At 48.1% G+C, this 24,792-nt stretch overlaps 2 protein-coding genes across 2 annotated transcripts in view; both read right to left on the bottom strand.

Annotated features, from left to right (window-relative positions):
• LOC143955853 (uncharacterized) overlaps positions 1-24,792 on the bottom strand; it is a 126,908-nt gene that overhangs the window by 11,489 nt on the left and 90,627 nt on the right. The gene's annotated exons all lie outside the window — the stretch shown is intronic.
• LOC143956113 (uncharacterized) overlaps positions 1-24,792 on the bottom strand; it is an 81,397-nt gene that overhangs the window by 33,010 nt on the left and 23,595 nt on the right. The window contains exons 5-9 of the mRNA XM_077466247.1: positions 11,649-11,911; positions 11,350-11,568; positions 11,074-11,277; positions 10,783-10,918; positions 9,282-10,147 (exon numbers count right to left, since the gene is read on the bottom strand). Coding sequence (XP_077322373.1) covers positions 9,282-10,147; positions 10,783-10,918; positions 11,074-11,277; positions 11,350-11,568; positions 11,649-11,911 — 1,688 coding nt within the window. The remainder of the gene's footprint in view (positions 1-9,281; positions 10,148-10,782; positions 10,919-11,073; positions 11,278-11,349; positions 11,569-11,648; positions 11,912-24,792) is intronic.

Below are 24,792 nucleotides of genomic sequence, written 5' to 3'. Positions count from 1 at the left end.
TTAGACCAAGGGAAGAGGTTATACCATCCACAGAAGGAATAGGGTCTTCCTTACTCTTCCCTGGTCCACCTACACCATGCAGCAGTCACGCTTAGACCAAGGGAAGAGGTTATACCATCAACAGAAGGAATAGGGTCTTCCTTACTCCTCCCTGGTCCACCTACACCATGCAGCAGTCAAGCTTAGACCAAGGGTAGAGGTTATACCATCCACAGAAGGAATAGGGTCTTCCTTACTCTTCCCTGGTCCACCTACACCATGCAGCAGTCATGCTTAGTCCAAGGGAAGAGGTTATACCATCAACAGAAGGAATAGGGTCTTCCTTACTCTTTCCTGGTCCACCTACACCATGCAGCAGTCAAGCTTAGACCAAGGGAAGAGGTTATACCATCCACAGAAGGAACAGGGTCTTCCTTACAATAGCTATATCATAGCTTTAATTTGTCAACAATTATAAAATACAAGAATGCATTTCAGTCTTGCCCCTCAGCCACCACCTAACAGTGTTGGTGTACCTATAACCTCCACCTACTGTATATGCAGGCCTTCGGGTCTGGTATGGATTTTAAGAGGAACCCCACGCCAAAATGAAAAAAACAAACAAAAAACATACCAGACCCTTATCTGAGCATGCAGCCCAGCAGATCAGGAAGGGGGGGGGGGGGGGTGAGCACCCATACCAGGCAACATACCCTCAACATGGAGGGGCTGCTTTGGGGCAGGGGCTCCCCACCCCAAAGCACCTTGTCCCCATGTTGACGAGGACAAGGGCCTCTTCCCCAAAACCCTGGCCGGTGGTTGTGGGGGTCGGGCAAGGGGGTTTACCAAAATTTGGAAGCCCCTTGCCCCCCCATGTGAATGATTATGGGGTATATGGTAACCCTGCCCATTCACCAAAAAAGTGTAAAAAGGGCAAAGCCTCTCCGCCCCAAGGCACCCCCCCCCATATTAAGGACATGTGGCCTGTTATGGCGCTTGCTCACACCCCCCCCAACAACTTTCCTGACCTGCCGGATAAGGGCCTTGTATGGAATGGGGGGCCCACACTGTTTTTTTTTTCTTCAGAATTTTTCATTGCCGCCCTTCTTTTGTTTACATTTCAGCTGTCAGTGGGGCAAGCCTGCTGTCAGCTGATGAGTCATCGGTTGTAAAGGATGCTGCGAACGGCTTTCCTGGCCCCATCCTCAACAACGAGCTATTCTTCACACAGAATTCGAATCTGTCGATCCAAATCATTCCAAAAATTTGGAATTTGTTAGAAAACGAATATACGAAACAAAATTAAAGGAATTTCATCAAAATTCATTACTATTGCATTCGGAGATTCGGATACATCCGAATCTCTGAATAACCAAAAATTCCTCCGAATTTATATTCGGGCTGAAACTAATTGCACGTGTCTATTTTGGAGTAACCAAGAGCCACCTCCTTAACCGCTTGCTGCCTGCCCACCAAAATGACAGAGGGGCGGTGCGGCTCCCATTATGGGAGGACGCCATATGACGCCCTCCCAGAATGGCCGCTCTTACGTGCCCGAGGAGGCATGCAGCAGGGCGGTCATGCCAATTCGCTAGGTCACGGCGTGAGCCCGATCTCTGTAAAGAGCCGCGGCTATTTAACCATGTGATCGGCTGTGTCCAACACGGACATGCCGGTAATCGGCTCTCATCGCCTCACACTTTACATTACAATATAGCTCCACCAGTGCCAGCAATCAGTGGCCATTAGTGATGCTAGTCAGTGCTGCCTATCAGTGCCACCCATTAGTGCTGCCTATCCGTACCGCCTATCAGTGCCGCCTATCAGTGCTCATCCGTGCCACCTATCAGTGCCCATAAGTGTGGCATATTGGTGCCTCCTCATCAGTGCCACCTAATCAGTGCCCATAAGTGCCGCTTCATAAGTGCCCATCAGTGCCGCCTCATCAGCGCACATCGGTGGAGAAAAATTACTTATTTACTAAATTTACTGACAGAAACTAAGACCCTTTCACACCGCAGAGCCTATAGCGTCGGCGGTTAAAACGCAGCTATTTTAGGCGGCGTTTTACCGTCGGATTTGGAGCGCGTTTTGGCCGCTAGCAGGGTGCTTTTACCCCCGCTAGCAGCCGAGAAAGGGTTAAAACCGCCCACAATAGCGTAGTTTTGCCTGCAGTAATACAGCACTGCCCCCATTGATTTCAATGGGGAGCAGCGGTAAACACACCGCTCCAAAGAAGCTGCTGGCAGGACTTTTCCCTGACGTCCTGCCAGCACACCGCTCCGGTGTGAAAGCCCTCGGGACTTTCACACTGGAGACAAAGGAGCAGCAGTTTGAGGGCGGATTGCAGGCGCTATTTCTAACGCTATAGCGCCTGCAAAACGCCCTCGGTGTGAAAGGGGTCTAAGAAAAACGTTTTCCCTTCTCCTTCTACTCAGGTCCATGGACTCTGAGGTCCAGGGAAAGCCTCCAGTGGATTCAGCTTTGCTTACTGGTGGCATGGAGGACCATCCTTAAACGCTCGATCTTGGTGGTGGTTCCCAACATTACAGGTGTCAAGAGGAACCTGAAACTCCTACTTTGCAGAGAGAACTTGGACCCGTTGCCCAACCATCCTTTCTCAACTAAACATTTTGATAATCGATGGCATGCTTTTTTAGAGTCTAACCTCGCGTCTTTGGAGAAAATGGGGTCAATTCACTAATGCCGCGTACACACAATCGGAAATTGGGCCAGCAAAAGACCAATGAGAGCTTTTCATCGTAAAATGCAACCATGTGTAGGCTCCATCGGACTTTTGCTGGCGGAATTTCGGCCAGCAAAAGATTGGGAGCATATTCTCAATTTTTCAGACGGAAAAAGTTTCTATCGGAAATTCCGATCCTCTGTGGCAATTCCGCCACGCACAATTCCGAAACAATTTGACGCATGCTGCATTGAACTTCATTTTCGAGTCTCGTCGTAGTGTTGTACGTCACCGCGTTCTTGGCGGTCAGAATTTGGTGTGACTGTATGTAGGCAACACAAGCTTGAGCGGAATTCCGTCGGAAAAACCATCCAAGGCTTTTCGGATGAGAATTCTGATCGTGTGTACACGGCATAATGGCTAACTGCATGCGATAACATGGTCACGTGACTCATTTGCTTACATTATTGCATGGGCAAAAAAAAAATTTAATTCACAAAATAATTTAAAAAAATAACGATTACACTGTATATAATGCTAATTGAAAAATGTGACGGTAAGTTTTGCATAACGGTGATGCAAATGACAGCTCCCACCCTGGCGGGTGAATGTAAACAAAGGTGGGGGGGGGGGTGGCTTGATGTCATTGACCAAATAAGTTCATGACATTACATCCGGAATGATTGACAGCTTGTTTAAAAGTCAGCAGGCAGCGGTGTCTTAGCGACCAATGACTCTGTGAGACTGCTGGCATCTTAGCAACCAATGATGCTGTGAGACTGCTGGCATCTTAGCAACCAATGACGCTGTGAGACTGCTGGCATCTTAGCAACCGGTGACAATGTGAGACTGCTGGCATCTTAGCAACCGATGACCTTGTGAGACTGCTGGCATCTTAGCAACCGATGACGCTGCGAGACTGCTGGCATCTTAGCAACCGATTGCCGCTGAGAGACTGCTGGCATCTTAGCAACCGATGACGCTGTGAGCCTGCTGGCATCTTAGCGACCAATGACGCTAGCGGTTCATGACCAAATTTGCTTAGTGACATCACCCAAAACACTTGCAATGACCCTAGCGACCTGCACTAGATGTTGTCACACCACAAGTAAATATTGTAATACCACCAATGAATATAATTACATCCAGCTTCTTCTATCTGGAGAGTCACATAGGTAAATGTCCCATCTGCGACTGGAAGGAAAACGAGTTTAAATTCCCATTTTTTAATGTTGTATTTATTGGTATTTTTTTAATATACAGAATTATGTAAACAGCATTAGATAGAGAACCAGTGATCGGAGTTAGGGGATGGAAAGTTATACAATATGCATCATAAACGTCATGTCTCTTTATCCCAGATTGAAATATCACTTCCAAGGATGGATTGTCAGACATACGACTTCTAAAGAGGGGTTGTCAGACATACGACTTCCAAAGAGGGGTTGTCAGACATACGACTTCCAAAGAGGGGTTGTCAGACATACGACTTCCGAAGAGGGGTTGTCAGACATACGACTTCCGAAGAGGGGTTGTCAGACATACGACTTCCGAAGAGGGGTTGTCAGACATACGACTTCTGAAGAGGGGTTGTCAGACATACGACTTCCGAAGAGGGGTTGTCAGACATACGACTTCCGAAGAGGGGTTGTCAGACATACGACTTCCAAAGAGGGGTTGTCAGACATACGACTTCCAAAGAGGGGTTGTCAGACATACGACTTCCGAAGAGGGGTTGTCAGACATACGACTTCCGAAGAGGGGTTGTCAGACATACGACTTCTAAAGAGGGGTTGTCAGACATACGACTTCTGAAGAGGGGTTGTCAGACATATGACTTCTGAAGAGGGGTTGTCAGACATATGACTTCTAAAGAGGGGTTGTCAGACATATGACTTCTAAAGAGGGGTTGTCAGACATATGACTTTCAAGGAGTGGTTGTCAGACATATGACTTCCAAGAAGGGGTTGTCAGACGTAGGACTTCTAAAGAGGGATTGCCAGACATATGACTTCCAAAGAGGTTGTGACAGATCCAACCAGGACAGGGGCTTTTGGAGAAGACTATGGACAAGCCTCCTACCCACTGATTATGGCCCATGGAGAGAGCAGATCATTCTCTAATGATGGACAGCCACGTAATGAATGCAGAGAGCGAGGCTTGGATTAATTCTCTGAATAAGGACAATAAAGCTTCCTTTCTGGAATGTATGGAAAGGTGTAATATTAATCTTGTATAGGCTAATGGTTAGAGGGAATATAGTGGCCCTCCTGCAGACTGGGTTGGAGGAGCTCCTTCACGTGGAACAGAAATCTTTATCAACCTCATGAGATTATCCTCAGGAGATCTATGAAGATAAATTATTTCCACACTATCAGACTTTCTGGGACATTGGATGTCTTCCGATTGTATTCTCTCCCATTGTTAATTGGGTCACCTATTGTTTCTGTCTGTCTATTAGTATTGTGCGCACTCCACCTAGCATGTATATAAATTCTGTGCAAGTTTTCAACAAACAGTTCCAGTTTTCCATCTGAGCTCATCCCGTTTAGTATCTTGGGTGCAATATGACGCTATAATATCTGGTTCCAGACTGGAGGAAGCTATATCTTGATGGAAGCACCAGTTTTGCATCTGAGCTCACCCCGTCTACTATCTTAGGTGCAATATGATGCTATAATATCTGGTTCCTGGTTCCAGACTGGAGCAAGCTATATCTTGATGGAAACACCAAAGCGGGGTGCTGGACAGTTCCGTCACAGAGGGCTTGTCAGACATATGACTTCCAAAGAAAGAGGGGTTGTCAGACATATGACTTCTACAGAGGGGTTGTCAGACGTAGGACTTCTACAGAGGGGTTGTCAGACGTAGGACTTCTACAGAGGGGTTGTCAGACGTAGGACTTCTACAGAGGGGTTGTCAGACGTAGGACTTCTACAGAGGGGTTGTCAGACGTAGGACTTCTACAGAGGGGTTGTCAGACGTAGGACTTCTACAGAGGGGTTGTCAGACGTAGGACTTCTACAGAGGGGTTGTCAGACGTAGGACTTCTACAGAGGGGTTGTCTGAAAGTCTTATGTCTGACAACCCCTCTTTGGAAGTCCTATGTCAGACAACCCCTCTTTGAAAGTCCTATGTCTAAGAGGGGTTGTCAGACATGGGACTTCTAAAGAGGGGTTGTCAGACATTTGACTTCTAAAGAGGGGTTGTCAGACGTAGGACTTCCAAAGAGGGGTTGTCAGACGTAGGACTTCCAAAGAGGGGTTGTCAGACATAGGACTTCTAAAGAGGGATTGTCAGACGTAGGACTTCTAAAGAGGGATTGTCAGACGTAGGACTTCCAAAGAGGGGTTGTCAGACGTAGGACTTCCAAAGAGGGGTTGTCAGACGTAGGACTTCCAAAGAGGGGTTGTCAGACGTAGGACTTCTACAGAGGGGTTGTCAGACGTAGGACTTCTACAGAGGGGTTGTCTGAAAGTCTTATGTCTGACAACCCCTCTTTGGAAGTCCTATGTCAGACAACCCCTCTTTGAAAGTCCTATGTCTAAGAGGGGTTGTCAGACATGGGACTTCTAAAGAAGGGTTGTCAGACATTTGACTTCTAAAGAGGGGTTGTCAGACGTAGGACTTCCAAAGAGGGGTTGTCAGACGTAGGACTTCCAAAGAGGGGTTGTCAGACATAGGACTTCTAAAGAGGGATTGTCAGACGTAGGACTTCTAAAGAGGGATTGTCAGACGTAGGACTTCCAAAGAGGGGTTGTCAGACGTAGGACTTCCAAAGAGGGGTTGTCAGACGTAGGACTTCCAAAGAGGGGTTGTCAGACGTAGGACTTCTAAAGAGGGGTTGTCAGACATAGGACTTCTAAAGAGGGGTTGTGAGACATAGGACTTCTAAAGAGGGGTTCTCAGACATAGGACTTCCAAAGAGGGGTTGTCAGACGTAGGACTTCTAAAGAGGGATTGTCAGACGTAGGACTTCTAAAGAGGGGTTGTGAGACATAGGTCTTCCAAAGAGGGGTTGTCAGACATAGGACTTCCAAAGAGGGGTTGTCAGACGTAGGACTTCTAAAGAGGGATTGTCAGAAGTAGGACTTCTAAAGAGGGGTTGTCAGACGTAGGACTTCTAAAGAGGGGTTGTGAGACATAGGACTTCTAAAGAGGGGTTGTCAGACATAGGACTTCCAAAGAGGGGTTGTCAGACGTAGGACTTCTAAAGAGGGATTGTCAGACGTAGGACTTCTAAAGAGGGATTGTCAGACGTAGGACTTCTACAGAGGGGTTGTGAGACGTAGGTCTTCCAAAGAGGGGTTGTCAGACGTAGGACTTCCAAAGAGGGGTTGTCAGACGTAGGTCTTCCAAAGAGGGGTTGTCAGACATAGGTCTTTCAAAGAGGGGTTGTCTGAAAGTCTTATGTCTGACAACCCCTCTTTGGAAGTCCTATGTCTGACAATACCTCTTTAGAAGTCCTATGTCTGACAACCCCACTTTAGAAGTCCCATGTCTGACAACCCCTCTTTGAAAGTCCTATGTCTAATGCCGCGTACACACGATCGAATTGTATGACGTACTTAGTCCGTTGAAACGCATTTCAACGGACAGTCCGATCGTGTGTGGGCTTCAGCTGACTTTTTCAGCGTGAAGTCCGGAGTACTAAGAAGGCCGGTTTGCACACCAATCTTCCCGTCGTACTTTGGTTTCAGCGGACAATACGTTCGTCAGTATGCTAGTCCGACGGACTAAGAATGGCGCATGCCCAGAAAGGATTTACACGGCGGAAGCGCTCTGTCTTGTAAAACTAGTGTTCGTATTGAAGCTAGCATATTCGTCATGCTGCTAATTTTGTGATCTTTTAATATAGCCCATTCTTTTCTTCTTCATAATGCGAGAAAAGTGAAGTTGCTTTGCTGCTTATATTCACACAGAGTTATCACAAATGTCTTTATTCATCCTCATCTTATGATTAATATTACAATTCGAGGATAAATAAAAAAAATAAATAACGGACGAATTAAGCTGAAGTCTGAAAAGCGCGAATCGTCTCTAACCAAACTTCCACTAACGCAAAGTCAGCAGAAGGAACCCAAAGGGTGCTTTGCTGTGTCTTGGACTTCCTATTTCTAGTCCCGTCGTACGTGCTGTACACGTCATCGCGCAAGCTTTCGTCTGACTTTTTGTGTATCCGTGTGTGGCCAAGTCCGTTCGGTAGAAAGTCCGCCGGATTGTCCGACGGACTAAGTACGTCATACAATTCGATTGTGTGAACGCGGCATAAGAGGGGTTGTCAGACATGGGACTTCTAAAGAGTGGTTGTCAGACGTAGGACTTCTAAAGAGGGGTTGTCAGACGTAAGACTTCTAAAGAGGGGTTTTGAGACATAGGAATTCTAAAGAGGGGTTGTCAGACGTAGGACTTCTAAAGAGGGGTTGTCAGACATGGGACTTCTAAAGAGGGGTTGTCAGACATACGACTTCCAAAGAGGGGTTGTCAGACATGGGACTTCTAAAGAGGGGTTGTCAGACGTAGGACTTCTAAAGAGGGGTTGTGAGACATACGACTTCCAAAGAGGGGTTGTCAGACATATCACCTCTGAAAAAGGGGCTCTGAGACATGTCACTTCAGAAGAGGGGTTGTCAGACATGGGACTTCTAAAGAGGGGTTGTCAGACGTAGGACTTCTAAAGAGGGGTTGTCAGACGTAGGACTTCTAAAGAGGGGTTGTCAGACGTAGGACTTCTAAAGAGGGGTTGTCAGACATATGACTTCTAAAGAGGGGTTGTCAGACATTGGAATTCTAAAGAGGGGTTGTCAGACGTAGGACTTCTAAAGAGGGGTTGTCAGACATAGGACTTCTAAAGAGGGGTTGTCAGACATAGGACTTCCAAAGAGGGGTTGTGAGACAATTGACTTCCAAAGAGGGGTTGTCAGACATATCACCTCTGAAAAAGGGGCTCTGAGACATGTCACTTCAGAAGAGGGGTTGTCAGACATAGGACTTCTAAAGAGGGGTTGTCAGACATATCACCTCCGAAGAAGGGGCCGTCAGACACGTCACTTCAGAAGAGGGGTTGTCAGACATATGACTGAATGACTAAATTCCACAACTACTAAAAGATGTTGCGATGGGGACTTCCTATAAAGAGCAGATGTCGCCAAGGGTTCCCCTGTCCCTACGTGGTCTCCCCGCTGTGCGGTATTAAGCAGAAATGCAATCCAAAATGGCAAAAAAAAAAACACTGAACTGTGTCCACATGGGCTCCAAGATGCACCGGAGCGGAGAAAATCAATACAAAAAAGAAAATAAGATCTAAAATGAAGGGATAAGGAGACAGGAAAAGGGAGAATAGAGATTAGGAAGGAAAAACATGGAAGGAGAAGGACCACAAGAAAAGGAGGAATATCAAAAGTTCAGAGGAAAGAAGAGAGTATCTCAAAACTGGCCTTCAAACCAAGGAATGAAGACCATGCCAAGGTATTATGAAGCTCCCACAATATCCATAATTCATCCACGTGTCTTCAGGAATGTATCTCAAGGAGAACTTCCTCTCAGTAGGAGATGCCCAAACTATGGCAAAAAGACATTTACAGCACTCGGGACACTAATAAAAGTTGAGGGGTATGTGGGTTCTCTGATGATTGATAAGATAAGACTTCTTCGTATAACTTTTCCCGCACTCTAGGCAGGAATACGGCTTCTCCCCAGTGTGAGTTTTTTGATGTTTAACAAGCGCGGATTTCCGCGGCCAACATTTCCCGCACTCACTGCAGACAAACAGCTTTTCCCCCGTGTGCCACGTCTGATGATCAGTAAGACTGGATTTTCGCGAGAAACATTTCCCGCACTCGGAACAGGAAAACGGCTTTTCCCCCGTGTGCGACCGTTGATGATCAACCAGGTCCGATTTCCGCATAAAACGCCTCGTGCACTGGGAGCAGGAATACGGCTTCTCACCCGTGTGAGATCTTTGATGACTAACAAGGATGTGTTTCCGAGTAAAATGCTTCCCGCATTCTGGGCAGGAATACAGCTTCTCGCCCGTGTGCAACCTCTGATGTATGGTAAGAGTGGCTTTTTCTGAAAAACATTTCCCGCACTCTGAACAGGAATATGGCTTCTCGCCCGTGTGAGATCTCTGATGTTTGAGGAATTCTCCTATTACAAAAAAACATTCCCCGCACTCAGGGCAGCAATGAAGATTTTCACCCGTGTGGGACCTCTGGTGTAGCGAAAGACTTAATTCAGAGCTAAAACATTTATCACACTCAGGACAGGGAAGTTTCTTCTCTCCCTGAATTCCAGCACCATCCCTCACAGTACGAGGTTGCTCAGAGGGATTCCATGGTTTTTCCACTCTAATAAGTCCTCCATCCATAGTGGAGATCATTGTCTTTTCTCCTCCATAATCTCCTGTGATGTCCTCATCTTCCATTCTACAACCTGGAGATAAAGTGAGACGATCCTTTGAGGGTTTCTCCATGGCGTGTCCTGGAAAATTATAAAAACATCATCAATAGATATGAGAGGGTTAGTTCACTTCCATCAAGATCCCATCTGGATCAGGTAGATATGAGTGAGGAGATGTTCTCTGTGGAGGTCCCAACCAGCCGGGACTTTTCCCTCCACTTCAGTCAAAGGTTCTTTGGTCCTCCCAGATCACTTCTACATTTACACAGCCTTGTCAGAAGAGCAGGAACCAATGGGGGCTGGGAGGTCCATGCTCTTCACACAACCACAAGCCTAGGCACTGGGTCATGTGATCTCTGATGGTCAAAGTTGAGACTTGTAGACCCTTTACCATAGGCCTAGACTTCTATAGCCTTGGTTTTAGATCCCAACAACACTGGTAATAGAGTTTTATGGGAACATTTAGCTATAAGTCGGCTGGAAGAAGAGGAACCAACCTAAGAAAGGCTCAACCTGTGTTATCATATCTGTGCTACTGTAACTAGGAGTGACCCACAACCTAATACTGCCAGCTGAACCGCAAATAGGGTATCAGTACAGGGAGGGGACCATTATCAACCTATTATTGGCTGATATCACTCAGCTCCCGCCCTACTCTGGACCAATCAGTGAGCAGTAACAGAGCAGAGATAAGAGAAGAATATATGATGGGTCACCTGTGCTGATCTCTGTAGGAGTGTCCTCCTCTATGAATGTCCTCGTCATTCCAGCCTCCTCCGTATATTGCTGATCATCCCTCACATACGTCTCTTCTTCTTCACCCTCAACTTTCACGTTCATCAGATCTTCACCCTAAACCAACAGAATGGCAGAAAATAACATCTGTAACATAGAAGTATTTATGATGTGAGATCACATAGAAAATATCATCTTGTAGAGTCCACACATCATCTCCACATGTCAGAGTGTTCAATCACTTTATGTTCCCGACCCTCAACTCCACCTACCTGATGATGGTGGGGGATGGTTTGACCTTCCTGTGTGGAATCCCGGGAATACAGAAGATAAGGATGTCTCTCAGGTGGGTTTCTAGGTGGCTCCATCATCTTGTCCTCACATGAGTCAGAAAACTCCTTCATCCCACCATACTCATCATCCTCTTCTTTAAACTCTTCCTTCACAACAATATTATAATGGCCAAGGTTTCCGCTCTAAATAATAAAACATACATTGTAACACATTTCTGTATAAGTCATAACAACCAGTGATTGTTCCTCATCTACCTGATGATGGTGGGGGATGGTGTGATCTTCCTGTGTGGAATCCCGGGAATACAGAGGACGGGGACATCTCTCTGGTGGGTTTCTGCTACTAAGTGGCTCCATCATGAGATCTTTGTAGAGATCCATGTGTCCTCCAGAAAGCTCCTTCATCGCACCATACACCTTATTCTCCTCTTTAAACTCTTCTTTAACAATATTATAATCTCTGAGGTTTCCACTCTAAATATATAATAAAACATCCATTGTAACAAACATGCTTGTATATAAAACATACCTATCAGTGATTGTTCCTCATCTACCTGATGATGGTGGGGGATGGTGTGACCTTCCTGTGTGGAATCCCGGGAATACAGAGGACGGGGATATCTCTCTGGTGGGTTTCTGTAGCTGGATGACTCCACCATGGTGTCCTGGTACAGATTTTTGTATCCTTTTGAACACTCTGTCTCCTCCATCACCCCATCCTCCTCTTTTATCTCTTCTTTAATATTGACCTGTATGGAATCCCAGGAATACAGAGGACGGGGACATCTCTCTGGTGGGTTCCCATTACTGGATCCATCTGTAGGAAACACACACACTGACTGAATACATTGTTTCTATGTGTTTATCAGATAATGGGGGATCTAGGTGGAGCCTCCGTACTGCTCTCTCCTTTACAATAAAGTCTCCTCTTACCCGGTGATGTGAGGGGCGGCTGATTGGCCATCATGACGTCCTTGTAGAGATCCTTGTGTCCTTCTAAATACTCCCACTCCTCCATGGAGAAATAGACAGTGACATCCTGACACCTTATAGGAACCTGACACACACAATGATACAGTCACCATCCAGACACATCCCTTGTCTGTTACTGGATAATGTCCCAGAATTCCCAGAATCCTCCTCACCTCTCCTGTCAGCAGCTCCATCATCTTCTTGGTGACTTCTAGAATCTTCTTGTCGCTGTTTTTCTTAGGTTTCAGAAGATGAGGTAGAGGCACTGTGATGGTCATACGGTCACCAGATTTTATAGAAGGAAAACTCTGTAGTCAAGCAAAAACGGTAATATTATGTAATATTCCCAAAATTATCCTCCCCCCCTCAGTCAAGAATCTGTAGTATTAATAGAGATAAGAGTGATGTCATGTGACCTCCCAGAATCCTCCTCACCTCTCCGGTCAGGTCTGTGTTTTATTAATAGAGATAAGAGTGATGTCATGTGACCTCCCAGAATCCTCCTCACCTCTCCGGTCAGGTCTGTGTTTTATTAATAGAGATAAGAGTGATGTCATGTGACCTCCCAGAATCCTCCTCACCTCTCCGGTCAGGTCTGTGTTTTATTAATAGAGATAAGAGTGATGTCATGTGACCTCCCAGAATCCTCCTCACCTCTCCGGTCAGCAGGTAGATGATCTCCAGGGTGAGGTTTAGTATCCTCTCAGTCATGTGACTCCGGTCCTCCTCCATCTTCATTGATGTGATCTATGCCGGTTTCTCTGTAGACGGACAGCGGAGAATTACCTGGACTGTATTGGTTGTACAATTTTAGGATGGAGATATCAGAGATTAGTAGGTAGGATTCCCCCAGTGGGAATTGGCCCTTGTGGATTGGGTTACCCAATGTTTGTTGTGTCTCTTGCTCGCTTCAAACCTGTTATATTTTGCCCTATCTGCCTGGCTACTTGGTGTTTGCATGTTGTCTGCACATCTCCTACCACTTTTGTGCAGAGAAGACAACTGCGGCCACCATTGCATTTCCAGGTCTTGCATGCAGCTGCTGCCGGTTCTATGTTGTTTGGAATACAAGTAGTGCCCAAGTTGCTGCCACAAGGGTACAGTCGGCAGTGGAGACTCTATGACCTCCAGATGCCTGTTGATGGACACGATTTGCTGTCCACTGTCAGGTGCTCTTGGAGGACCTTCTGCCTCTTCTAACATGTCCTGGCTCTCACACATTCTCTTCTCCCTTGGAGATGTTCTGAAGTTCCCTTCGTGACGCTCAACTGTGGTCTGACATCCCATTATCTGCCACCACATCCTCACTGGAGCCCCCCGCTCAGAGAAAGTATTGGCTGCTGCCCTTTGCCAGGAACGTGGCTTCCTTAGTGGAGCTTAATGGAGCCAATCACTTCAAACAGAAGATTGATACAATTCGCGAGGAGACCTCTACTGTTCAGATACCCTCCATGCTTTACACCTCACGTCCACAATCACTACTTCCCCCTTTCAACCCCACCACTATAGACGAGGTTGTTAAATTACTTGCCAACGTCCATCTTACCACCTGCCCTCTGGATCCTGAAATGCTACGTTCACCCTCTGGCTCTATTCCACGCTCTCTAACCCACGTCTTCAATCTCTCCCTCTCTTCTGGCATCTTCCCCCAACTCCCTAAAACATGAACTTGTCAGCCCCATACTTAAAAAGCCCTCACTGGACCCATCCAATCTTGACAACCTACGCCCCATCTCCTTGCTCCCCTTTTTATCCAAACTCCTTGAACGTCTGGTCTGCAACCGCCTGAGCGTCCACCTTGCTGATAATAGCCTTCTTGATCCCCTTCGGCCTGGATTTCGTCCTCAGAACTCCACAGAAACTGCTCTCCTAAAACTAACAAACGATCTACCAACGGAGCTAAGACAATACCCACCTCCTCCAGCTCCAATCAGGGCTGGTGCAAGGATTTTTGATCCCCTAGACAAAACCTAATTTTGCCGGCCCCTGGCTCCACCCCTGACCCCACCCCCTTTCCCCTGCCCATGTAAACACCACTTTTTTAAAGAAGCACCCATAAAATGCAGCTTTATCAGCACCCATCAATGCAGCCTCACCATTGCTCATCAATGCAGCCTCACCAGCACCCATCAAATGCAGCCTCATGGGTGCCCATGAAATGCAGCCTCACCAGCGCCCATCAAATGAAGCCTCGCGGGTGCCCATCAAATTCAGCCTTACCAGCACCCATCAAATGTAGCCTCACTGGCACCCATCAAATACAGCCTCACGGGTGCCCATCAAATGCAGCCTCACCGGCGCCCATCAAATGCAGCCTCACCGGCGCCCATCAAATGCAGCCTCACCGGCGCCCATCAAATGCAGCCTCACCGGCGCCCATCAAATGCAGCCTCACCGGCGCCCATCAAATGCAGCCTCACCGGCGCCCATCAAATGCAGCCTCACCGGCGCCCATCAAATGCAGCCTCACCGGCACCCATCAAATGCAGCCTCACGGGTGCCCATCAAATGCAGCCTCACGGGTGCCCATCAAATGCAGCCTCACCGGTACCCATCAAATGCAGCCTCACCGGTACCCATCAAATGCAGCCTCACCGGTGCCCATCAAATGCAGCCTCACCGGCGCCCATCAAATGCAGCCTCACCGGCGCCCATCAAATGCAGCTTCACCGGCGCCCATCAAATGCAGCCTCACCGGCACCCATCAAATGCAGCCTCACCGGCACCCATCAAATGCAGCCTCACCGGCACCCATCAAATGCAGCCTCACCGGCACCCATCAAATGCAGCCTCACCGGCACCCATCAAATGCAGCCTCACCAGCGCCCATCAAATGCAGCCTCACCAGCGCCCACCATGTTTGCTTGCTTCCAATCATTCGGGAGTCTAGACACAAACGCAGTCATCTGCTGCCACTGCGCCTCTGACTATGTGCGAACGGAGCGGCGGCTGCCTGCTGATGCTGAGGCTTAGTTGCTTGCAGCAGAGAGAAGAGAGTCGGAACACCAGTGGCTGGGCGCCCTAGGCGGCTGCCTAGTTTGCCTAATGGTAGCACCGCCACTGGCTCCAATCAACCCGTTCTCTATCACCAGCTCCAACATACTGACACTAAGGCTGATCTCAGACCTCCTATTATAGTGAGTGATGGAATTATGCATGTCCTCTATAAATGTTTGGTAACATCATACCCCCTCTAACATCATACCCCCTCTTCACTATTGGCTGGTTGCGCCATCTTCCGCCAGGCAAGTACTGGCCATCGGGACTACCGGGAGTTTCCACTCTGATGTAAGGGGGCTGCTGATGGGGACACTCTGATGTAAGGGGGCTGCTGATGGGGACACTCTGATGTAAGGGGGGTGCTGATGGGGACACTCTGATGTAAGGGGGGTGCTGATGGGGACACTCTGATGTAAGGGGGTGCTGATGGGACACTCTGATGTAAAGGGGGTGCTGATGGGACACTCTGATGTAAAGGGGGTGCTGATGGGACACTCTGATGTAAAGGGGGTGCTGATGGGACACTCTGATGTAAAGGGGGTGCTGATGGGACACTCTGATGTAAAGGGGGTGCTGATGGGACACTCTGATGTAAAGGGGGTGCTGATGGGACACTCTGATGTAAAGGGGGTGCTGATGGGACACTCTGATGTTAGGAGCTGCTGATGGGACACTCTGATGTTAGGAGCTGCTGATGGGACACTCTGATGTTAGGAGGTGCTGATGGGACACTCTGATGTTAGGAGGTGCTGATGGGACACTCTGATGTTAGGAGGTGCTGATGGGACACTCTGATGCAAGGAGGTGCTGATGGGACACTCTGATGCAAGGAGGTGCCGATGGGACACTCTGATGCAAGGAGGTGCCGATGGGACACTCTGATGCAAGGAGGTGCCGATGGGACACTCTGATGCAAGGAGGTGCTGATGGGACACTCTGATGCAAGGAGGTGCTGATGGGACACTCTGATGCAAGGAGGTGCTGATGGGACACTCTGATGCAAGGGGGTGCTGATGGGACACTCTGATGCAAGGGGGTGCTGATGGGACACTCTGATGTTAGGAGGTGCTGATGGGACACTCCGATGTTAGGAGGTGCTGATGGGACACTCTGATGTTAGGGGGTGCTGATGGGACACTCTGATGTAAGGAGGTGCTGATGGGACACTCTGTTGTAAGGGGGTGCTGATGGGACACTCTGTTGTAAGGGGGTTCTGATGGGACACTCTGTTGTAAGGGGGTTCTGATGGGACACTCTGTTGTAAGGGGGTTCTGATGGGACACTCTGTTGTAAGGGGGTTCTGATGGGACACTCTGTTGTAAGGGGGTTCTGATGGGACACTCTGTTGTAAGGGGGTTCTGATGGGACACTCTGATGTAAGGGGGCTGGTGATGGGACACTCTGTTGTAAGGGGGTGCTGATGGGACACTCTGTTGTAAGGGGGTGCTGATGGGACATTCTGATGCAAGGAGGTGCTGATGGGACACTCTGATGCAAGGGGGTTCTGATGGGACACTCTGATGTAAGGGGGTTCTGATGGGACACTCTGATGTAAGGGGGTGCTGGTGATGGGACACTGTTGTAAGGGGGTGCTGGTGATGGGACACTCTGTTGTAAGGGGGTGCTGGTGATGGGACACTCTGATGTTAGGGGGCTGGTAATGGGACACTCTGATGTAAGGGGGTTGCTGATGGGACATTCAAAATGTAAGTGGGCCGGTCTGGATGAAGTCCAGGGCCAAATTTCTGTCCCAGTCCAACCCTGCCTTCTGCCAACCCACAGGGCCATTATGACTCTATAAAAGAGAACGACACCCCCCACCCCGACCCCATGCTGGTGCCTTTATAGCAGCATACGCATAGTCAATTAAAAATTCTGTTTTCTTCAGCATTCCCTCCCTGGTAGCGAGTTATTTATGAAGGGTATGCTGCCATGAAGGCACCTGGAAAATTTAATACGTAACTTTCCGTGATTTTCCTTTCCTGGTGCCTATCCATGGCAGCATATTCCTCTCCTTTGTTCTGATTCTTGTGGCTGAATTTAGTCTAGTTACGAGAATGGGGGCGGGTGGGGGGCGTCGGTCTCTTTTATAGAGTTATAATGGTCCTGTGGGTTTTTGCCGGGGGGTGGAGCAACCAACCATGCGAATGCTGCCATGTCTAGGTACCAGGAACGGAAAATTACGGAAAGGTTACGTATTCAATTTTCCATTATCTTATTACCTCCTCTGCCACCACTTCCAGCAACGTCTCCTCTCTACTTCCTCCCGACTCACCTTTCGCCCGGAACTTATTTATACCAGACATCACTTCCTGTCTGTATCTGACATCACTTCCTGTCTTCCATAGAGACTTCCTGAGATCACCATCTTGTGGAACTCAAGGGAACTGCAGCCCCCGAGAAACGTCTCGTAGCGTAAACATGGCCTTGTATTTTTTGCCGTGTGTCCTGGACAGTCCCGAAATTTTGAATACCGTCTCATCATGTCCTCAGCTCGCGGGGACGCTGTGCAGAGTGGCAGTGAGGTGATGATTGCTGGAACAGTCTCTGGGATCCATCACCAGGCTCTGCAATTATACCTGAATGTTGGGTGGAGTGTTGGGTTGCCACCTCATCCCTTTAAACCCGAACACATATTAATTACACAGGTTCTGTGGCTGATTAAGGTGGTAATTAACCACTTAAGGACCGGGCCTCTTTTTGAGATTTGTTGTTTACAAGTTAAAAACTGTTTTTTTTCCCCTAGAAAATGACTTAGAACTGCCAAACATTATACATTTTTTTTCAAACACCCTAGAAAATAAAATGACGGCCATTGCAATACTTTCTGTCACACCGTATTTGCACAGCGGTCTTACAAGCGCACTTTTTTTTTTAAAAATACACTTTTTTTGAATGAAAAAATAAGACAACAGTAAAGTAAGCTCAATTTTTTTTTTGTAATGTGAAAGATAATGTTACGCCGAGTAAATTGATACCCAACATGTCACGCTTCAAATTTGCGCCCGCTCGTGGAATGGCGATAAACTTTTACCCTTGAAAATCTCCATAGGCGATGATTAAAAAAATTCTACAGGTTGCATGTTTTTGAGTTACAGAGGAGGTCTAGTGCTAGAATTATTGCTCTCGCTCTACCGATCACGGCGATACCTCACATGTGTGGTTTGAACCCCATTTTCATACGCTGGCGCGACTTGTATATGCGTTCGCTTCTGCGCGTGAGCTCGGCGGGACGGGACTACGTTTTTTATTTTTAACTTATTTATTTTACCTTTTATTTTTACACTGTTCTTTTTTCTTTTTTTTTTTTGTTTTCAAAGTTTTTATTGAAGTTTTGTAAACATCCCTCGTAATAGAAAAAAAAAAAAACAGGACAGGACCTCTTAAATATGAGATCTGGGGGTCAAAAAGACCTCACATCTCATATTTACACTAAAATGCAATAAAAAATAAAATAAAAAATATTGTCATTTAAAAAAAAAAAAAATGCCTCTTTAAGAGCTATGGGCAGAAGTGACGTTTTGACGCCGCTTCCGCCCTGCAACGATATGGAGACGGGTGGCGGCCATCTTCCCCCCTCACTCGTCTCCATGTCACACAAGGGACAGCATCTGATCACCTCCTCCTGGTAAGCGACGGAGGGCACCGGAGCGCGGCGGGAGGAGGGGGGGGGTGGGTGCCCTCTCTCCCGCCGCCCATAAAAATTATCTTGCGGCGAATTGCGCCGCAGAGACCACCATTATCGAAAAACCAGACTGTTGGCCGAAGAAGAAGATAACGGGGTTATGGTAGCTAGCTGCTGTCATAACAACGATATTCCTCTTTAACGTTAGGACGTATATCGCCGTGCGGCGGTCCAGAAGTGGTTACTTCAGAAGTGGTCAATACAGATAAGGCACTCGGTGCCTTATCTGCATTAAATTGGCCTCAGAACCCGTGTAATTCATATGTTACATAGTTAGTAAGGTTGAATAAAGACACCAGTCCATCCAGTTCAGCCCGAGTGATTGTCTACAATTGTCCCTATCCCTGCATATTGCACATCCACATCGGTCCCTACCCTCAAGGAACCCACAATCCAAGGTCCCCACTCATATACTAGGGGCCAATTTTGGATAGAAGCCAATCAACCTACCTGCATGTCTTTGGAGTGTGTTATGTGTTTTAATATGTGTTCGGGGTCAAAGGGATGAGGTGGCAACCCAAGTGGAGCGATCTCCGACAGTGGTAGTATAACTCCGAGAGCAGCAGATGTTTTATACCAATGATAGGATGGGGCTTATTTTACCTTTCTTTTCACCAAATCTTTTATTGACAGCACAAGAAACAGAGCCATTTGCTATATATAGTGAATGCATGAATTGTGTCAAACAAGACCACACGCAAGAGGACCTATAGCGGTTGGACAAAATTATGGAAACAAGTATGGTAAAAGAACAAAATCGTTACCTAATATGGTGTTGGACCTCCTTTGGCATCCAAGGCGGCCCGATTTCTCTGGCGAATTGACAAATATACAATCGCCGGCCACTTTATGAGGTCCACTTTGCTAGTACCGGGTTTGGACCCTCTTTTGCCTTCATTCTTCATGGCATAGATACAACAAGGTCTTGGAAACGTTCCTCAGAGATTTTTGTCCATATTGACGAGATGGCATCACACAGTTGCTGCACATTTGTCGGTTGCCCATCCTTGATGCCAATTTCCCACTTCACTGGCCATCAGGACTACCGGGAGTTTCCCGGTGGGCCGATGGCTCAGTGGGCCACTCTGATGTAAGGGGGCTGGTGATGGGACTCTCTGATGTAAGGGGGCTGGTGATGGGACACTCTGATGTAAGGGGGCTGGTGATGGGACACTCTGATGTAAGGGGGCTGGTGATGGGACACTCTGATGTAAGGGGGCTGGTGATGGGACACTCTGATGTAAAGAGGTGCTGATGGGACACTCTGATGTAAGGAGGTACTGATGGGACACTCTGATGTAAGGAGGTGCTGATGGGACACTCTGATGTAGGGAGGTGCTGATGGGACACTCTGATGTAAGGGGGCTGGTGATGGGACACTCTGATGTAAGGAGGTGCTGATGGGACACTCTGATGTAAAGAGGTGCTGATGGGACACTCTGATGTAAAGAGGTGCTGATGGGACACTCTGATGTAAAGAGGTGCTGATGGGACACTCTGATGTAAGGGGGCTGGTGATGGGACACTCTGATGTAAGGGGGCTGGTAATGGGACACTCTGATGTAAGGGGGCTGGTGATGGGACACTCTGATGTAAGGAGGCGCTGATGGTACACTCTGATGTAAGGGGGCTGGTAATGGGACACTCTGATGTAAGGGGGCTGGTGATGGGACACTCTGATGTAAGGGGGCTGGTGATGGGACACTCTGATGTAAGGGGGCTGGTGATGGGACACTCTGATGTAAGGGGGCTGGTGATGGGACACTCTGATGTAAGGGGGCTGGTGATGGGACACTCTGATGTAAGGGGGCTGGTAATGGGACACTCTGATGTAAGGGGGCTAGTGATGGGACACTGATGTAAGGAGGCTGGTGATGGGACACTCTGATGTAAGGAGGCACTGATGGGACACTCTGATGTAAGGGGGCTGGTAATGGGACACTCTGATGTAAGGGGGCTGGTAATGGGACACTCTGATGTAAGGGGGCTAGTGATGGGACACTGATGTAAGGAGGTGCTGATGGGACACTCTGATGTAAGGAGGCACTGATGGGACACTCTGATGTAAGGGGGCTGGTGATGGGACACTCTGATGTAAGGGGGTGCTGATGGGACACTCTGATGTTAGGAGGTGCTGATGGGACACTCTGATGTAAGGGGGCTGGTGATGGGACACTCTGATGTAAAGAGGTGCTGATGGGACACTCTGATGTAAGGAGGTACTGATGGGACACTCTGATGTAAGGAGGTGCTGATGGGACACTCTGATGTAGGGAGGTGCTGATGGGACACTCTGATGTAAGGGGGCTGGTGATGGGACACTCTGATGTAAGGAGGTGCTGATGGGACACTCTGATGTAAAGAGGTGCTGATGGGACACTCTGATGTAAAGAGGTGCTGATGGGACACTCTGATGTAAAGAGGTGCTGATGGGACACTCTGATGTAAGGGGGCTGGTGATGGGACACTCTGATGTAAGGGGGCTGGTAATGGGACACTCTGATGTAAGGGGGCTGGTGATGGGACACTCTGATGTAAGGAGGCGCTGATGGTACACTCTGATGTAAGGGGGCTGGTAATGGGACACTCTGATGTAAGGGGGCTGGTGATGGGACACTCTGATGTAAGGGGGCTGGTGATGGGACACTCTGATGTAAGGGGGCTGGTGATGGGACACTCTGATGTAAGGGGGCTGGTGATGGGACACTCTGATGTAAGGGGGCTGGTGATGGGACACTCTGATGTAAGGGGGCTGGTAATGGGACACTCTGATGTAAGGGGGCTAGTGATGGGACACTGATGTAAGGAGGCTGGTGATGGGACACTCTGATGTAAGGAGGCACTGATGGGACACTCTGATGTAAGGGGGCTGGTAATGGGACACTCTGATGTAAGGGGGCTGGTAATGGGACACTCTGATGTAAGGGGGCTAGTGATGGGACACTGATGTAAGGAGGTGCTGATGGGACACTCTGATGTAAGGAGGCACTGATGGGACACTCTGATGTAAGGGGGCTGGTGATGGGACACTCTGATGTAAGGGGGTGCTGATGGGACACTCTGATGTTAGGAGGTGCTGATGGGACACTCTGATGTAAGGAGGTGCTGATGGGACACTCTGATGTAAGGAGGCGCTGATGGGACACTCTGATGTAAGGGGGCTAGTGATGGGACACTCTGATGTAAGGGGGCTGGTAATGGGACACTCTAATGTAAGGGGGCTGTTGAAGGGACACTCTGATGTAAGGGAGTGCTGATGGGACACTCAAAATGTAAGTGGGCCGGTCTGGATGAAGTCCAGGGCCACATTTCTGTCCCAGTCCAGCCCTGATATCACCTGAGATGCATTTCACTTATCTTGCAAACCTGGCCTGTTAGTGGGCCCTGAGGACAGGAGTTGATGACCACTGCTCTATTGGATTGAGACGCCCCATACACACGACTAGACATGTGCGATTCGTTTCGTACGAATCCAAAAATACGAATTCCATACGAAATTTGGTTTACGAATTTCGGATCCAAATTCATAACGAAAATTCGGAATGGTTACAAAAAGTTAACGAACCTAAAAGTTAAAAACCTCAGGAAGTCAGCACAGCACAGGGATGGTGGGAGCCCCTCATAATGATAAATTCATCATAACGGACTTTCGTTATTTTAACTAGACGTTTACCAATCTAACAAAAATTCGTATTTCGCACGAATCCGAATTGAATTTTGGACACGAATTAAGATTTTTTTTTTTTGGTACAGAACGAAACGAAACAAATTTTTTTACGCCACTCATGTCTACACACGACAGGACTTTCCGGCAGAAAAGGTCCGACAGTCTTCCCAACGGACGGACTTGCCCACACATGAACGGACCAAAGTCCGTTAGTTTTGATCGCGATGACGTACGACGGGACTAGAAAAGGGAAGTTCAATAACCAGTAGCCAATAGCTGCCCTTTGCGTCGTATTTGGTCCGTTGGACCAACACACAGATGAACGTTTTTTCCCGATAGAAATTGATTCCGTCGGACAGATTTGAAACATGTTCCTATTTCTAGGTAGGTCGGAATTTTTGAAGCAAAAAGTCCAATGAAGCCCACACACACGATCGTAATATCCAACGGAATGATTACGTCGGATTTCGGACGGAAATTTCGGTCGTGTGCACGCGGCATAAGGCTGGGTTTCTCCGCATCCAATTCGCAATAGCAGGAGATTTTGACCGGCTCTCCATGGAGCCGGTTCACTTACCTCCGCGGCGTCTCCAGTGCGAATTCGCATAGGAGCCCTGTGCATCTTTTGGTCCGTTTCAGTTAAAAATCCGGGTTGAAATTGGACCTGAAATGGTGAACGGGGACGCACCGGACCCCTGTTGTGAGCCGCATGCGAAGATAGTGTGAACCCAACCTAAAGCCTCGTACACACGATCGGATTGTTGGCCAACAGAGCGTAAGACTTTTGTCCGAAGGGCGCGTGCCAGGAACTTGTCTTGCATACTAACGGCACACAAGTTGTAAGAACTCACGTCACTTCCGCCCAATGGCCTTAAAGGGAAAAAAAAACAATGTATTTGAGTCCGACGGTCTTCAAGACAGAGTTACGATGGACTTCCGAACGAACGGACTTGCCGACACACGAATGGACCAAAGTGGATGGTACTGATGGGCATCACTGATTGGCAGGTATTAGTGTTTGGCACTGATTGCCATCAATTATGGGCACTGATTGGCATCCCTGGGTGGCATACCTGGTGGTCACAAGTGGTGGGCATCCCTGGTGGTGGGCATCCCCGGTGATCCTGGTGGCATCCCTGGTGGTCCAGTGTGGGCATCCTCATAGGGGCTGCGCTGATAATCAATCAGCACAGACCCCCCCCCCCCCCCCGTCTGAAGAGCAGCCAATTGGCTCTCCTTTACTCGTGTCTGACGGACGGGAGTGAGCAAAAGCCGACACACGGCTTTTCCTGTTTACACTGCGATCGGCCGTGATTGAACACGGCTGATCACGTGGTAAAAGGTCTCCGTCAGAGACTCTTTACCTAGACCGGAGTTGCGGTGTGTCAGACTTACCCACGGGGGCGCACGACGGCTAGTTATCCTGATCACGCCATATGACGCCCGATCAGGATAACGGAACCACTTTGCCGCCATCATTTTGCTATATGGCAGGTAGCAAGTGGCTAAAAGTATTGAGGTCAATGAATCCTCTAAAGAACAGGTGCATCCAGTAAGCCCAACGCGTTTCGTATATATAAAGTGACACTCTTCAGGGGCAGGTGCACTTGGGTGAGAGAGAGAGATGTAAACTCATCCCTATAGATACTTACAAGCCGGTTGAGTCTGAATCTGTGAAACCAAATAGGGAGGGCTGCCAGACGTATCATTCCCGGGTGCTGAGGTCGGATCCAAAGACTGGCCTCATACCGCGATCCCAACAGTGATGAAAAACCCGTAACCAGATGGTAGTGAGTAGACACGTGCACTGCCGAAAATATTTGTTAGGGTTTTTTTTAATTGTTTGTTTTTTTCATTTTCGGGTCATTCGTTATGATTGCCGTTTGCAAATTCGTAAATTTGTAAATTTCAAAATCCGAAAATCTGAAATAATAACTAACTAATAATAACGAATACGAATTTATCCGAAATTACGCATTTAAAGGAACGGAACGTAACTAATTAATAATAATAATACTTTTTTTTATTAACTGCTTGGTGCCGGCGCTATAGCCCAAAGACGGCTGCAGCGTGGGCCTTAATTGCCGGGAGGGCGTCCCTGGACGTCCTCCCGAGCAAACGCAGTCTACGCGACCCTACGGGTCGCACGTGGCACGCTCTGTAATCAACGAGTCTATGAGACATGGCTGATCACAGATCCAAGTAAGGGGTAGATCCCGGCCCCTGACCACGCGGTTAGCTGTCAGCGTCAGGGGGAAAAAAAAGCCGATCACCGGCTTCTGTCAGAGGGACATCGGTCCCTCACACAGAAAGCCTTGGCTGTGCCTACCAATGTCACCTACCACTGCCCACTGTGCTACCCATCAATGCCCAA

Source organism: Lithobates pipiens, unplaced genomic scaffold, assembly GCF_037356315.1.
Source record: "Lithobates pipiens isolate NorthernLeopardFrog02 unplaced genomic scaffold, aLitPip1_a1.2 Scaffold_35, whole genome shotgun sequence".
Classification (NCBI taxonomy): Eukaryota; Metazoa; Chordata; class Amphibia; order Anura; family Ranidae; genus Lithobates; species Lithobates pipiens.
Note: the sequence above shows the minus strand (reverse complement) of the source record. Positions and strands in the feature narration are given on the sequence as shown.